The following is a 16,426-nucleotide window of genomic DNA, read 5'->3' on the forward strand; positions in this document are numbered from 1 at the left end:
TGATTGATTGATTGAAAATTGTATTAACAGATCATGCTGGACCTACAAAAGGCCTTTGACACTGTCAATCACTCCATTCTTGATTGAACATTTTATTAACAGATTGCAGAATGGGTACAGTACAGTACAGCTCAATACACACAATTGTTAAGGGGATGCAGACCAGAGAAAGACTTTCGCCTTGGGGGGGGGGGGGGGGGGGGGGGGGGTCGGGTAGGAGGGGTGGGGGACACTGTACAACTGTACAAGCAAAACTGTACATTGGAATATTGACAAAACCATACTTGGTCATTTACTGTACATTGGAGGGGGTTGGGTTACAACACAGGAGCAGAGTATAAACAACAGTACAGGAATGAGAAACAGTACTGTACTGTTGTTTATACTCTGCTCCTGTGTTGTAACCCAACCCCCTCCAATGTACAGTAAATGACCAAGTATGGTTGTCAATATTCCAATGTACAGTTTTGCTTGTACAGTGTCGTCGTCCCCCCACCCACCCCTCCTACCCGACCCCCCCCCCCCCCCCAACCACCTCCAATGTACAGTCCCCCCCCCCCACCTACCCAACCTCCTCCAATGTACAGTTTCTACGTCAAATGTATATACTCTCTTTTCTGGACTCTTTTTGTATCACAAACAATACTGTATTTGCAAATCTGGTATGTCATATATGTCCTGATGAATTGAAAATGGGGGACCCTGATGTAAACAAGACGAAAGTCTTTCTCTGGTCTGCATCCCCTTAACAATTGTGTGTATTGAGCTGTACTGTACTGTACCCATTCTGCAATCTGTTAATAAAATGTTCAATCAAGAATGGAGTGATTGACAGTGTCAAAGGCCTTTTGTAGGTCCAGCATGATCTGTTAATACAATTTTCAATCAATCAATCAATCAATCAATCAATCAATCAATCAAGACCCTCGTCGCGGGCACTGCATTCCGTTCTCAGAATGGATTTGACTCGAGAGAGAGATCATCAGCAGGCTATTATATGATATTCAGACTCTAGATCTATTTGCAGAGCCAGATGAGATGAGGCAACCTGTGCGATTTGCACGTACTGTATAGCTACAGACAGTATGTGTGTATGCGCGCACTGCGGGAGGTGGCCAGAAGCGCGCAACTAGCCAACTACTATTATTACTACTATATTAATACAGTTTGATCCATCGCAAAGCGCTCCAGCGCTTGAATACGGCCGGGGGATCCGCTCTATACAATGCAGACCCACGGCTCTCGTATTATAATGAGCCCGCGAGGCGTGTTATTATTAGAGTTAATAATATTGTATATTGTTTACACTGCCTTTTTATTCCATTTTTACTTCTCAACTGTACTATAATTATGTGACCTGTACCTCTATGTCTTCTACTACCTGTACCTCCCCTCCCCCCGGCCCTCCCCATGCTGCTGATTTTATATTATTTTATGAATACAACGTTTAATGTTCGCTTAGCTAACGTAGAGAAACGTCAGACGTAATTCGAGATACGTCAGACGTACTTCGAGATACTTCCGCATAGTCCTGCCACAGGACTATTACGTCAGACGTACTTCGAGATACTTCCGCATTAGTCCTGTGGCCGCCGGAAGTACCAATCTGGACCTCGAGGCTCCGAGTCTGCAGCTGGACCCTATTGGAGTTTATCACTGGTTAAGCTTAGGCGACTCTTTCGAATGAATGAATGAAAATGAATGAAAACTTTATTAACAGATTGCAGAATGGGTACAGTGCAGTACAGCTCAATACAGTTGGTTAAGGTTAGAGTTTGGAATCAGGGCTGGTGTTCTATCGCCCTGCTCTAAGACAAACTCTAACTGTAAACTGTTAATATGTACCTCAGTTGCGTGTGGGTCAATGAACACACTTGGGTTTACCAAACCGTAGGTTTATTTAACATCTAGTTGTGACGTGACGACAAGAACCGGTTCACAGTAGCGAGGCAGTTTGTATGCAGTCGCACTAGCGGTACGGTGGCTTGTAGTAGACAATAGTCGAACTGGATAATCATTTAGCCAATGATCTACATCCTTTCCCTTTAGCTCAAATCTCGTATAACAAAATACTGTATCACTAGGTGAATGTTAACATCACAGAACTACTTAACCAACTTCGAAAGAGCCTAAGCTTAACCAGTGTAGAAACATGAAGTGGCCAATCAGAGAGCGTCTCCGCAAAATGCGGCTAGGTTTAAAAATAACGCCGTTGTCATGAGCAGTTATTTTGCTCCCCAGGTGACTGTCAACAAATTGAGTCAGTTGTGTTATTTTTACGAAACAATGGGTCTTGGCAGCGTTATTTTTTTTCCTAGCCGCATTTCTGGCAGACGCTCTCCGATTGGCCACTGACATGTTTGCCCAATCGCGTGACGAGCTGTGTCTTTGCCCATTTCCGCGTCGAACAGCCTGCAAACTACCTGGCGTTCTTTTTTTGTATTTTATTTTTATTTTACAGTACTAACTACTGCACGCTAACGGAGCTAACCGGACACTCAAGCAGATAACGAGAGCAATGACTTCCTTTCTGGGGGGTTTCAAAATAAAAGAGCGACGTCTATAGCAGCGGAATACGTTTATTTTGTACATTATCTAACGTTAACACGAACCTAAACTAACGTTACAACTAACCTAAAGTTAGTTTAGGTTCGTGTTAACGTTAGATAATGTACAAAATAAACGTATTCCGCTGCTATAGACGTCGCTCTTTTATTTTGAAACCCCCCAGAAAGGAAGTCATTGCTCTCGTTATCTGCTTGAGTGTCCGGTTAGCTCCGTTAGCGTGCAGTAGTTAGTAGTATATCAATACCAGCCATTGGATTACTGTTTTCTAAATTGGGGAGGCTTTTATTCGTCAAGGTAAGAGGATTTTAAGTCATGGTATCCATAAACTTCAATCGGTTCGGATCCTTTGAATGAATGAGAATGTAAACAAACACGGCTTCACGTAGAAATCACTGACTGCGCTCAGAGAGGAGTCGTTCGGCAAAAAATAGTTCAGAGTATATCTGCTTAGAAAACATAATTGTCGAATTCAATTATTTTTAATTTCTCCACGTGGTAAATACATAAGTCACAACATGTTTACAGGAACGTTTTGGAGTTGTATTTGGAGTGTCTTTCGTGACTGTAGGGCACTGTAGGGAACGTCAGGCTCAAACCCTCCCCCACTTCCAGTGATGAAGCTAAGCTACGCTAACAGAGCGACTGTTCCCTAAGCTAGATGCACGCACAGAGACAAAAATGGTATGCATCTTCTTGTCTAACTCCAGGGAAGATGTTAAATAAGCTAATTTCCCAAAATGTTGGAGTTTTCCTTTAAACTATAGTATAGTGTAGACCTAGTGGTGTAGCTTATAGTGTAACTAGGCATGTGCCGGTATGACATTTTGAGGGTACGATAACCTTGGGCAAAAATACCACGGTTTCACAGTATTCGGTACATAAAAAAATCCCCCATTGAACAAAACGTATTACAGTGCACAATAAGCTTTTCTGTAAGTGTTATTTATGAATGTGTGAAGACCGTCTGTATTACACGGAGGGAACTGTCTGACCACTTTAAAATTAAGTACAGAATATAAAATACTTCCAAATAAACTTTCATGATTATGAATATGTAGGCTACATGTCAAAAGGGCATTTTGCTAATGTAATCTACTTGCAAAGATGTGTTATAATATAGCCTAGTACTATTCTTACTATATGAAACTTTGGATTAATCTTTTGTGGTGGCTCAACATTATTCACACACGGAACTATGTGTTGGGGATAATGGTTCCGCACGGACCATATTGTTAGTTAAATTGCTGTCTGCAAACTCGCTCAGAGTGTCAACATAGTGTTGACATTAAGTTGATGTTAGCTGCTAGCAGGCTCCCCGAATCCATAACAGCCAGGCAGCGAACCGTACAATCTCAGCCAATCACATCGATTTGTACAGTTAGTTAGCTCCACTCCATTGCGAATTAAAAGTTAGCCAGCCAGGACAGCCCGTATTAGCAAGCTACAGTTGCTAGGTAGCTAACGTTAGCCACCCAAAGATGGGTAGCTAGCCAACGTTAGCCACAGCTTCAAAAACGAATTTCAATTATGTTATGAGCTATCAGCTAGAGAACGTTAGACAACGCCTCGTGTAGTAAACTAAAGTGAATAGTTTACTGGGCCATTGTTTAATGCTTCAGTGGTGTTAAAAGAGGACCTGCACGCTTGCTATCTTTGGTGCAATTGATACGAGTCTGTGAGGGGGAGGGCACTGCGAGCAGCGTGTGTGTGCGACAAGCTCACGTTTGATTGGTTAGAATGGTCAAAATGCCCTTTTTTCATATTATACCAGGTAGCCAATTCCGTCAGACTCTAAATCAAATTGACAAAAAAAAAAAAAAAAAAAAAACTGAAATCCGTCTGGAGACGGAACGCTTTAATGCATGCTAGCTCTGCTTTGCTAGCTCTGCTCTGCTTTGCTAGCTCTGCTTGGAATGAGTCCAATCGGTTAACCCTTAGGAGTCTGAGCTATGGAGCTCCTCCTCCTCACAATTTCTTTTTTTTCGAGCCGATAGTTTTCAATCAATGTCCTATCAAACATTCTGGTAAAATCCTAACTACATTCCAGCACAGGAGTTTGAAAGGATTCAAGTGAATTCAGCTATCTGATGAAAAAAAACTACACTCCCAGAATTAAATGTGATCAATGTCACTAGACCAATTCACACCTGGAACAAAGGCCCAGTTTCTAGTCCGTCGTTCCTGTTATTCCAATGACTGGACACAGCAGGAGGCCTAGCCCTAAAGTGACACACAAGCTAGATAGCATATTATATGACCATGCCTAAAACCTATAGGTACATTTAACTTTAAAATGTACCCCAAAAAAAATATATGGGGGGGGGGGGCATGCCCCCGGACCCCCCTAGAGGGGCCGATGTTCACCCACCACAGTCTCACAAAATCCTGTGGGAAACACTTATTAGAGAGAGAGAGATCCTCCTGATTAGCTGTTGTCATGTATACCATTTTATATCTAGTTTATATCACTACATAAAAAAAATCAAACCCAACTGGAATAGAATATCACACAATTTTATTAAAAAAAAACATAAATAATAATAAACAACCAGATACATCAACTGTATCAATTGTATTGTAAAATGAACAACCCTATATATCACTGCAGGTGCAGAGTCATTAGAAATGTATTTTGAAATATATTGTGAATTACAATAATAATACATAGGTGACTCATATGATATTTGGCAGAGTCGCGATGAATTTAGGCAAAATCTACATCTACAAAAAAGCTAAATAAAAAGCAAAAAGTAAGATTATGCACATGTATAAAGAAAATAATAGGAGTCTCCTCATGGTTGCATCTGCCTGTTCTGTATCACTTAGTGATATGCGAAAAAAACAGTTCCAACAGTTCCTGTCTGGAATGAGACAGAGGGCCACACCACACATTCATCACACTTCCAGGGGGTGGTCATCTTACAGTGGACACAAAACAGGCGGCCAGCCGTGGCCTTCTGGGATTTATCTGCCTGTTGCGTGATTGCCACAGGTAGATGGTTTCTTGGTAGACTGTCCACTGGTGCCGTGGGTAGATTGTCCACTGGCACCTGTACAACTGTGACGCCACGGGCAGTCAGGTGGCGTAGCGGAGATTGCGTTCGTCACCAACGCTGGAGACGCTGGGTTCACGTGTTCGAATCCAGCTCCCGGCGTTGTCACCAGCTTGGCTGGCCGTTGGGAAAGCTGGCGGGTGGGTCCTGGGTGTTGTGGACAGCGACCCCTACAGTTCGGTCGGGTGCCTGCTCAGCGAGGGTAGGATCTGGAGAGAGGTAGTGCGGCTTCCCACACGTTACACTCTCCCAGTGAGAATCTGCGCGGCCAGGCTGGCTGCACATGCGTCGGAGGAAAGCATGCAACAGTCTCCGGCCTCTCGGACCAACAGTAGGGGAAAGTGAGCAACAACCAGGAAGGGGGTTGGGAATTGGCATAACGACTAACAGTGGGATGGGAGAAAAATCGGAAAAAAGAGGGGGAAAAAGATTTAAAAAAAAACTGTGACGCCACACAGCTATCAGCTCCTGCTGGAAGACCACGTGGGTCATCGGCTGCACCTGCTGCTCCTTATGAAGAAGGTAGGAGTTAGTTCAATGTCCAGATAGTGGTAGAGCAAAGTCTGTTACCAGCGCATAGTCTTTTGGTGTGCAGAGTAGTACTGGATGAGTTGGTCAGACAGATCAACTCCTCCCATGTACTTGTTGTACTCCAGGACAGGTGTTGGGCATGCAATATTCTCAATGGACCAGTTGAGAGAGAGATAGAGAGAGAGACTGTATGTTCCACATGCCGATGTGTCTCTGTCCCAGAGGCGCGCAACGCTGGTTGTATTCTCTCACGGATGAAGCAGAGCTGCGTTTCTATCCAATGTGTCAGAGAGTCAGGTGTAAGGTCCACTTACACCTGCAGAGAGGGAATTTCTTCAGGATTCTAGTGACATATTTTAGAAGCTTGAATTTGTACGGACGCACGTTTCCTTGCGTCGCGGCGAATATTCCACACACAAGTATATTGGTTGTAAGGCAAATATAACTAATAAGGCATACATATCTGCCCAACCTTCACGATAGATTTGCAATTGAAAAGTCAATATGATGGCCATTATAGGCGAAATATACACAATGTAAAGACTTACTTTTATTCTCAGATAACAGGAAGAGAAAGGTTTGAAGTACTGGGAAAAATGGGATTTTTTATGTTAATGACGACAACCAGTGGATGATGTATAGTTGTAAAGAATATTCACCATAGTAAGAGAATTGAGAACTCAGCATGTGAAAAGTATATTTTTGTAAAGTGACACTAATAATGCAGCCCGGGATTGTGTTTTTGTTATGTCTTGTTGTTTGTGATTGTTTGCTTATTGTGAAAAACAATAAAGAGAAAGTTATAAAAAAAGAAAAGTCAATATGATGAGACTGAAGTACCCTATACATATGTACAGCAGGGAACAATTAGGGCTGAATGGGGGTATTAGTGTGATCAACCGGGACTAAGTATTCATCACCGTCATTTTACTAATAGGAGTCATGACTCAAAGTGAGGGGAAGGGGGGGGGTATCGGGGCATTGGATTCTAAACGTTTTTTTTTTTAATGTTTAGCGCGACGTGGGTATATACAGGACTGGTGAGGATGCAAAGCATGTTAGACTACTTTTAATTCATAACGTTCCGTCGGGTCCGTGAGGAGCTGGAAACACGGCCACATCAAATATTCCACAAAAAAAGGGTTTCAAGTATTCAAAAAAAAAGTACAACTGATCCAATCTTTAGCAATAACATTTCAGAATGGGAGCTCGTAAAGTGCGTAAAATATAGGCTAAGCGGTGCGTGAAATTGGCTATAGCCATTCTACAACAATTGAATAAGCTGAATTGTTTTTTCAGGCTGTTATTCATTTTAATAAGGGATATGTACATGTACATTTAGTCATTTAGCTGACGCTTAGCCTTTTATCCAAAGCGACTTACAAGTTAAGAAAGTTACTGAATTTGCTCATATGCTCCAGAATAAACTTTTAATTCATAACATTCAGTCGGGCTGGAAACACGGTCAATGAAAAGTGTATTCTCGAGAATGATAATGCAGGTTCTATTATCCTGACTAAACTTGGAATACCAGAAAATAGATCTTAGACGGTATGATTTGTTCCTTACGATGTGTGCTATGAGCGTATGGCGTGAAATTAACGTCGTTATAATGATTAATGTGAAGTGGTCGCGGAGCTCGAAAGAATCACGCAGCCATCCGACCTGAGCGGGCGCCGCTGGTGTTTCTTTAAGCTTCCAGAGTCTCTGAAGCTCTTCTCACACTGGTCGCAGTGGTAGGCCTTCTCTCCTGTATGACAAGGCTGGTGAATCTCTAAGTCTCCAGATTTACTGAAGCTCTTCTCACAGTGGTAGGGCTTCTCTCCACTATGAATGCGCTGGTGTTTCTTTAAGCTGTCATATCTAACGAACCTCTTCTCACACTGGTCACAGTGGTGGGGCTTCTCTCCTGTATGACAACGCTGGTGAATCTTTAAGTTTCCAGCGGTAATGAAGCTCTTCTCACACTGGTCACAGTGGTAGGGCTTGTCTCCAGTATGAATGCGCTGGTGACTCTTTAAGTCTCCAGATTGACTGAAGCTCTTCTCACACTGGTCACAGTGGTAGGGCTTCTCTCCACTATGAATGCGCTGGTGTTTCTTTAAGGTTCCAGTAACTCTGAAGCTCTTCTCACATTGGTCACAGCGGTAGGGCTTCTCTCCTGTATGACAACGCTGGTGTTTGTTTAAGTCTCCAGAGGTATTGAAGCCCTTGTCACAGAAGGCACAGTGGAAAGGCTTCTCTCCTGTATGACAACACTGGTGAATCGTTAAGCTTCCAGAGTCTCTGAAGCTCTTCTCACACTGGTCACAGTGGTAGGGCTTCTTCTCTACACTATGAATGAGCTGGTGTTTCTTTAAGCTGTCATATCTACCGAAGCTCTTCTCACACTGGTCACAGTGGTGGGGCTTCTCTCCTGTATGAATGCGCTGGTGAATCTTTAATTCTCCAGCTTGACCGAAGCTCTTCTCACACTGGTCACAGTGGTGGGGCTTCTCTCCTGTATGACGATGCTGGTGAATCTTTAAGTTTCCAGAGTCTCTGAAGCTCTTCTCACACTGGTCACAGTGGTAGGGCTTCTCTCCTGTATGAATGCGCTGGTGTCTCTTCAAGTCTCCAGAGGTACTGAAGCTCTTCTTACACTGGTCACAGTTATAGGGCTTCTCTCCTGTATGAAGGCGCTGGTGACTCTTTAAGCTTCCAGAGGTACTGAAGCACTTCTCACACTGGTCACAGTGGTGGGGCTTCTCTCCTGTATGAGTAAGATGGTGTTTCTTTAAGCTTCCCATCTCTCTGAAGCTCTTCTCACACTGGTCACAGCGGTAGGGCTTCTCTCCTGTATGACAACGCTGGTGAATCGTTAAGCTTCCAGAGTTTCTGAAGCTCTTCTCACACTGGTCACAGCGGTAGGGCTTCTCTCCTGTATGACAACGCTGGTGAATCTTTAAGCTGCCATATCTACTGAAGCTCTTCTCACACTGGTCACAGTGGAAGGGCTTCTCTCCTGTATGACTGCGCTGATGACTCTTTAATTCTCCAGATTCACTGAAGCTCATCTCACACTGGTCACAGTGGAAGGTCTTCTCTCCTGTATGACGATACTGGTGTTTCTTTAAGGTTGCAGAGTCTCTGAAGCTCATCGCACACTGGTCACATTGGTAGGGCTTCTCTCCTGTATGAATGCGCTGGTGTATTAGAAAAGCACCCTTTTTGATGAAGCGCTTTCCACACTGGTCACAGCAGTGAGGCCTTGACTCAATCATATCTCTGCTTGTTGTTGGGGAGCAATGCAGCAATTGTACCTGGAGAAGAGAGAAGTACATGAATTAAGAGTTCAGATACAATTAGAGGGTGGGAGAAGCTGGCGGGGTGGGTCCGGGTCGTTGTAAAACAGCGAGGGGCGCCTGCTAAGCGCGGATAGGATCTAAGGGCGGTAGTGTGATCCTTCCACACGTTACACGCTCTCAGTGAGAGTCCGCGCTGCCAGGTGAAAAAGAAGCGGTTGATTGGCTAGACGTGTGTCGGAGGAAGCACGTGATAGCCTCCACTCTCCCAGACCGACTGTGGGGGGTAAGTGCGCAGCGACCAGGAAGGGGATTGGGAATTGGCATAACGACTAACATTGGGATGGGAGAAAATCGGAGGAAAAAGGAGGGGGAAAAAGAATAAAAAAATAAAAAATAAAAACAGATTTTGTGTTATGCTCCAAATGTAGTTATTGATGTGATTTAAAAGTGAATCTGTTCCAAGGCCATGCTCCAAATGTAGTTATTGATGTGATTTAAAAGTGAATCCGTTCCAAGGCCGGTTAAAAGTGAATCCGTTCCAAGGCCGGTTATTTAAAACTGGCCAACATTAATAAAATAAAACCGAACATGCAGTTGCCTGCAATATGACATTGTGGTTGTATCTGTCCTTGTAACAATATCAGCTGTTCCTAGTTTGTGTAGTTCTGGGGAGCAATTAACTCAATCACGGCCAACCACGTATATATACGTGTTTGCTCGCCAACCGCTCAGCGCCATAAACGGATATATACGTTTTTGGATCGTTATTTTATTAGATTTTTTTAATTCATTTCAGGCACACCGACCTCGGGGTTACCATAGACCTTGGGGATACCATAGGGAATCATTCTGAGGTTGCTAGAGTGCAATACCGGGCGCATCCTGTGGTGGCAGTATCGCCCACCCTTTGAAACCTTTTTTTCACACCCGGTGTTACATTTAATTCCCTCCGGGCACAGTATTGGGTCAGGCGAGTCTAGCGGTTCACCCGATCACAATGAAACGCGTCTAATGCCCCGATGCATGTGTTGTGCCGGATTATGTTGGGGACACGATGGACACCAATACTGGAAATCGCGATCAGACAATTGGAATATTGTTTTTGGGATACCTCCTAGTAAAGGTAAGGACTATATGACATATATATATATATATAATCCTACTTTGATCCAACCATGATTTCACATCGATCGATGTAACGTACTCCAAAACGTATGCAGTTGGTGACGATCAAAGCATCAAAAAACTACCCCCCACCCCCTTTCATGCATTCATGATGAAACATAATACCCATTATATAAATTTTATTTGGAAATAGTAGCGTGTCCAGGCAAGAAACACCAACACTTATAGCAGAATTCACGTAGCGCCCTATAACTCAGCTTTTCAGGAATTTGCCCGGATAACTCTTTAACTATACAATATTCACCATGGTATAACACGCAAACGTATAGATGAAAACATTTATTCTTTTTCATATGTTGAATGATGGATGGTTGATGTCAAATGAGGCATAGTATTGTCTCCATAGCTATATATATATATAATATAAACACCGCCACGCATCCCTATCTCTTAGAGCGGTGGCGCAGTAGGAACAAAGATGGCTAGACCCGCCGGCGCTGAAAGTGTTAATCTCTTAGACCTGGAGCCCTATTTTCTGAAAATCCGCCTAAAATACATACATAAGTAAATGGAATATTGCTCCACTTCTACAAGGTCCATTTGCATATTCTTGGTATCTAGGTCCATCTATGGACCTCAGTGAATGTATTCCCAGTAGGCTTGCTTAAATTGTGATGAAACAAAAAAGGAGAATATGAATTATGATTTTTCTTTGCATCAGACAGTGAATAACACCATGCTAAAAATGACCAGACATGAAAAACTGCCACTGATCTCGTGCAGTACCTTCTTGAGATCATGTGTACAAAAAATCTAAGGAAATTAATAAAATAAAAGGGAAGATGATTAAACAGAAGGTTTTGTAGATACAGTACTGAATTCTCCCATCCGGACCAATGCAATTTGAAATATTATTATAGAATAGCAGGCTTATAAATTACCTTATTATAGCCAATTCGCACATTTATGGATTGTGCCAAATCTTATATTTCAAATGCCCGAGTTCAATTTGGATTTAGTATCACCAGGCGTGCATAAGAACAGATAATGAAATCTACTGTATGTACAGTAGCTTTTTTATTTTTGCCAGGGTGCCGCCATTTTGAAACTAATTTCAAATCAGATTGTTGCTACATGCTAGAAATAGGGGAGACAAACTAACTGCGCTCCCATATATGCCAATAACGTTGTGGTTTATTATCCCAAGTAATAAGAGATATTAAAAGAATTCATACAGAAGTAATAAGAAAAAAAAACTACAATTCCCGACGGTCAATTTTTCAAAATGGCCAACTTTCACGAACTAAACAGAAAAAACTAAAACGAAAATCGATCTAATAAACTTTTTTTTTAATCAATGTTTTTTTATTTGAAAATTTTGTTTTTACAGGCGGTCCCACATGGGCACATTTTTTTTTAAATTAAATAAGGCCCTCCCTCCCTCCCCTATACCAGACAAAATCATTCTACAATATCTTAGATCGTTTATTAATCATTGTTTTTCCTTTTAGCTTTTAAATCACCCGACAGCAGTCACATATCTCTTGCATTCTGCAGATAGAAGAAAAGTAAGAACATAATAGAAAAAAGAAACAGTAACAAGCTGAGAGACCAGGGAGGCGAGTCAGATCGCCTCAGTCACATTATCCGCTTCCATACCCTCAAAGAAAGTTAGGAAAGGATCCCAAATATTGTGGAATTTCTCGGTACAACCTCTGATAGTATACCTGATCCTCTCCAGTTTAATATGATACATGACCTCTCTCATCCAGTGGCCGTAGACAGGTGAACCGGGGTCCTTCCATTTGAACAGTATCAGCCTTCTGGCCAAAAGTGAGCAGAAGGCCAGCATTCTAGATTCCCACCATCTAAAGTGGATGTCCGCTGGGGCCACTCCGAATATGCAATATGCAATATATGGTGATGGCTCCACTTCCTTTCCAAATATCTTAGAGAAGGTGTCAAAAGATGGTCTGCCAGTAGGTGTGCAACTTTGGGCACGTCCAGAACATGTGGAGCAGAGTGGCTGGAGCCTGGCTACAGCGGTCGCATAGAGGGTCAATGTCGGGATATATCTTAGAGAGCCTGTCTTTAGACCAATGCAGTCTGTGTACAATTTTAAATTGGATAACCGCATGTTTAAGGCAAATGGAAGAGGAGAAAATCCCCTGTATTATCTTGTCCCATGTGACCTCTGTGATTGGTTAACCTAAGTCAGTCTCCCATCTGCCCCTGAGGAGCTCTAAAGGTGTCGAGTTGTTAAGTAGTTCATAAATTCAGCTTATAGCTGTTTCTGGATCAGTTTACAGTTCAAGATTGAGTCTAAAAGGGAGGCCGGAGGACACTCTGGGTAGCAGTCCAAGTTCGAAGTTACGAAGCTCCGGAGTTGCAAGTATCTATAGAAGTGTGACCTAGGGATCTTGTATTTCTGTACTAGCTGATCAAAGAAGGCAAAGTTGCCGTCTATATAGAGGTCAGACAGCGTAATCACTCCACTCCCAACCCAACGTCAAAGGCCTTATCCATCGTTGATGGGACAAACATGTGATTTCTTGTGATCGGAGCAGCCAGTGATAGTTCCCTGAGGGAGAAGGTTCTTCTAAATTGGTTCCACACTTTTATCGAGTGGATGACAACTAGGTTCGAGGTAAAGCTAGATATAGACTGTGTGAACGGGAGCTTAGCACATAACAAGGCAGATAGGGAGGTGGATTTAACCGACGCACTCTCCAGTAATGTACACCAGGGGGCTGTGTCCTCCCCCCTTACCCAGTATAATAACGATCTTATGTTTGCTGCCCAGTAGTAGTAAATAAAGTTTGGAAAATTTGGAAGCGCCATCCCACCCATTACGCGGGGTCTCTGCAGCATAGATCTTTTGATCCGGGGCGGTTTTTTGTTCCAGATAAAGGAAGATATCTGGTTGTTTATCTTGGAGAAGAATGTTTTGGTCAGAAAGACTGGAAGACTCTGAAATACATATAGAAATTTCGGCAATACATTCATCTTTATTGTGTTGATTCTCCCACCCAGGGATAGCGACAGGGGGTCCCAACGTTCAATATCTCTCGCCAGGTTGGACAGTAAGGGTTGATAGTTAGCCATATATAGGTCCTTATGTTCATGCGTGATCCATATCCCGAGGTACTTGAACTTTTTAGGGCTAATTTTAAACGGGAATGTGCTCAGAGGTATCCGATCCGCCGAGGTGCCGACGGGCATCAGTTAGCTTTTTTGAATGTTGATTTTGTATCCGGATATTTTGCCGAAGTCCGCAAGTAGGGTCATCAACCGAGGAAGACTCGTTTGGGGTTGTGATATGTATAACAACATGTCGTCCGCGTAGAGCGAGACTTTATGCTCCGAGCCCGCGCGCATGATCCCTTTGATATCGGTGTTCTGCCTCAGAGCCAGCGCAAGGGGCTCCATTGCGATCGCGAAAAGGAGTAGAGATAAAGGACATCCCTGTCTCGTACCCCTATGGAGTTCAAAGTAGGTGGATAGATTGTTGTTGGTGCGAACGGCAGCCATCGGAGACGTATATAGAATTTAATCCAAGCTATGAGCTTAGGGCCAAACCCAAACCTCTCCAGAGCGTGGAAAAGATAGTCCCACTCCACCCGATCAAATGCTTTTTCCGCATCAAGGGAGAGGACCACCTCAGGTGTTCCGGGTGGAGAGGGGCTATACAGGATATTTAGGAGGCGTCTGATATTAAAGAAAGAGTACCGATTCTTGATGAAGCCCGTTTGGTCCGGCGAGATAATCGAGGGGAGAACCCCCTCCAGACGACAGGCCAGAACCTTAGCGAGAACCTTGACATCGGCGTTAAGGAGGGAAATTGGACGGAACGAGCCGCATTCCAGTGGGTTCTTGTGTTTCTTAAGGATTAAGGAGATAACCGCTTGGCGCATGGTCGGAGGAAGAGAATTTGTTGAGAATAATTCATCAAATACGGCTAGCAGTGGGGACAGCTGGGTTGAGAATTTTTTGTAGAAGTCTGTAGGGTAGCCGTCCGGGGACTTGCCACTCTGCATAGATCTAATCGCTGACGTAATCTCCGCAACCGTAAGTTCCTCCTCCAGATCTGAGTCGACTGTCGGGACGCAGAGGGTCCTATAGAAATCTTCTAGCGTGGAGGGCCCCACTTGCGAGTCCGAGGTGTATAACGATTGGTAGAAAGTTTTAAAGCTTTTATTAATTTTAAGGTGGTCAGTGGCTTTTGAGCCCCGCTCGTCGTTGATAGTGGGGATGGACTGGTTGGCAGTTCTTTGTCACAGCTGATGGGCAAGTATCCGTCCGGCCTTCTCCCCATGTTCATAGTACCCCTGTCGCGTTTTAGTAATGAGGTACTCAGCCTGTCGCGTTGACCGGAGGTCAAACTCAGTTCGCAGCGATATATGTTTTTTCAACGTGTCGGTTGATGGACGAGTGGCTATGTAGTCTATCTAGCTCCAAAATCTCGTCCGTCAGTTGCTTAAGGCGTGCCGTGTTTATCTTCTTTTGGTTGGCACAATATGAAATCACCTGTCCCCTTAGGTACGCCTTCAGTGATTCCCAAATGGTTAAAGAATACATTCCCGGAGTCTTATTAATGTCGAGAAATAATGTAATTTCCGAGGTGATGATGCTTGTGAAGGCTTCCTCCGACAGGAGCAACGGGTTGAGTCTCCACTGGCGGTGGCCGACTAAGGGACAGTGGTCTGAGATAACTATCGCTCCGTATTCGCATTTGGTTACGAGGGGAAGGAGTCTCTTATCCAGGAGGAAGTTGTCTATGCGCGAGAAGGTATTATGGACCGGGGAGAAAAAGGAGTATCCTCTGGATGTAGGATTACGAAACCGCCACAGGTCAGCTACCCCATATGATTTAAGAAAGCGCCGGATTGCGCGGGCCGAGCTGGACTGGGGGGCCTTCCTGGGAGAGCTACGGTCCAGCACCGGGGAGAGTGCACAATTCATGTAGCCGCCAAGGATGAGATGGTGCGAGGTCATATCCGGTAGGTGAGAAAAAAGGCTGGTTTAGAACGAAGGGTTGTCCCAGTTTGGTGCGTAGATATTAGCCAAAATGACCGGAAATGAATGCAGTTAACCCCACCACTATAATATAGCGCCCTGCAGGGTCGGCCTCTATACTTGACATAGTAAATGGCGTGTTTTTATCTATCAAAATGGCTGCTCCTCTGGCCTTTGTGTGGAAGTTGGAGTGATACATCCGTCCCACCCTTCCTCCCCCCAGTCGAGCATGGTCCGCAGTTTTTAAATGAGTCTCCTGTAAAAACGCTATGTCTGCATTGAGTTGTTTTAAATGTGTAAGTACCTTCTTACGCTTTACTGGGTGGTTGAGTGATTTAACATTCCAACTCAGGAAATTGACAGAGCACCCTTCCAGCCCCATGGTATCACCCGTGTCGATCATAGTAGATGAGGCCATGCATCTGGAACATCCCGTCTGTCCTCTTCGGCCCCAGTGTTCTGTGCGAGCGGTCTACCAGCACTTCATCATCCATTTGCAGTACGCCTTTCAGTAGCCTTGAGACCGACGCAGTGGAACTTGAGCCATCCGTCTCAGCCACTCCGAGTATCCTCACGTGACACCTCCTCATTCTTCCTTCCATGTCATCACACTTTCCCCTGAGACCGGTCACCTCCGTCTTTAAGTCTTCGACTGTGGCTTGTAGCGTTACCACCTCGTCCGACCACCTCGAGAGACCACCCTCCACGTCTTTAACCGCAACCTCCATTTTGTTCATGTCCACACGCAGTGTCGCTACAAAGCTTCGCATTTCCTCCTTCATCGCTTTCAAATAATTTCTGATAAGGTCGAACTCTTTGGAAAGTGCACCTTTCAATTCTGACTTC

General features: G+C 44.0%; 1 protein-coding gene across 1 annotated transcript in view; it reads right to left on the reverse strand.

Annotated features, from left to right (window-relative positions):
* Positions 1 to 16,426, reverse strand: part of LOC311226195 (uncharacterized protein) — a gene marked incomplete at both ends in the record, with an annotated part of 33,859 nt that overhangs the window by 5,542 nt on the left and 11,891 nt on the right. Inside the window, one exon of the mRNA XM_084311570.1 lies at positions 9,275 to 9,454. Coding sequence (XP_084167696.1) covers positions 9,275 to 9,454 — 180 coding nt within the window. The remainder of the gene's footprint in view (positions 1 to 9,274; positions 9,455 to 16,426) is intronic.

The sequence above is a fragment of the Notolepis coatsorum genome (genome assembly GCF_963971535.1).
Source record: "Notolepis coatsorum genome assembly, chromosome: 1".
NCBI classification, from domain to species: domain Eukaryota; kingdom Metazoa; phylum Chordata; class Actinopteri; order Aulopiformes; family Paralepididae; genus Notolepis; species Notolepis coatsorum.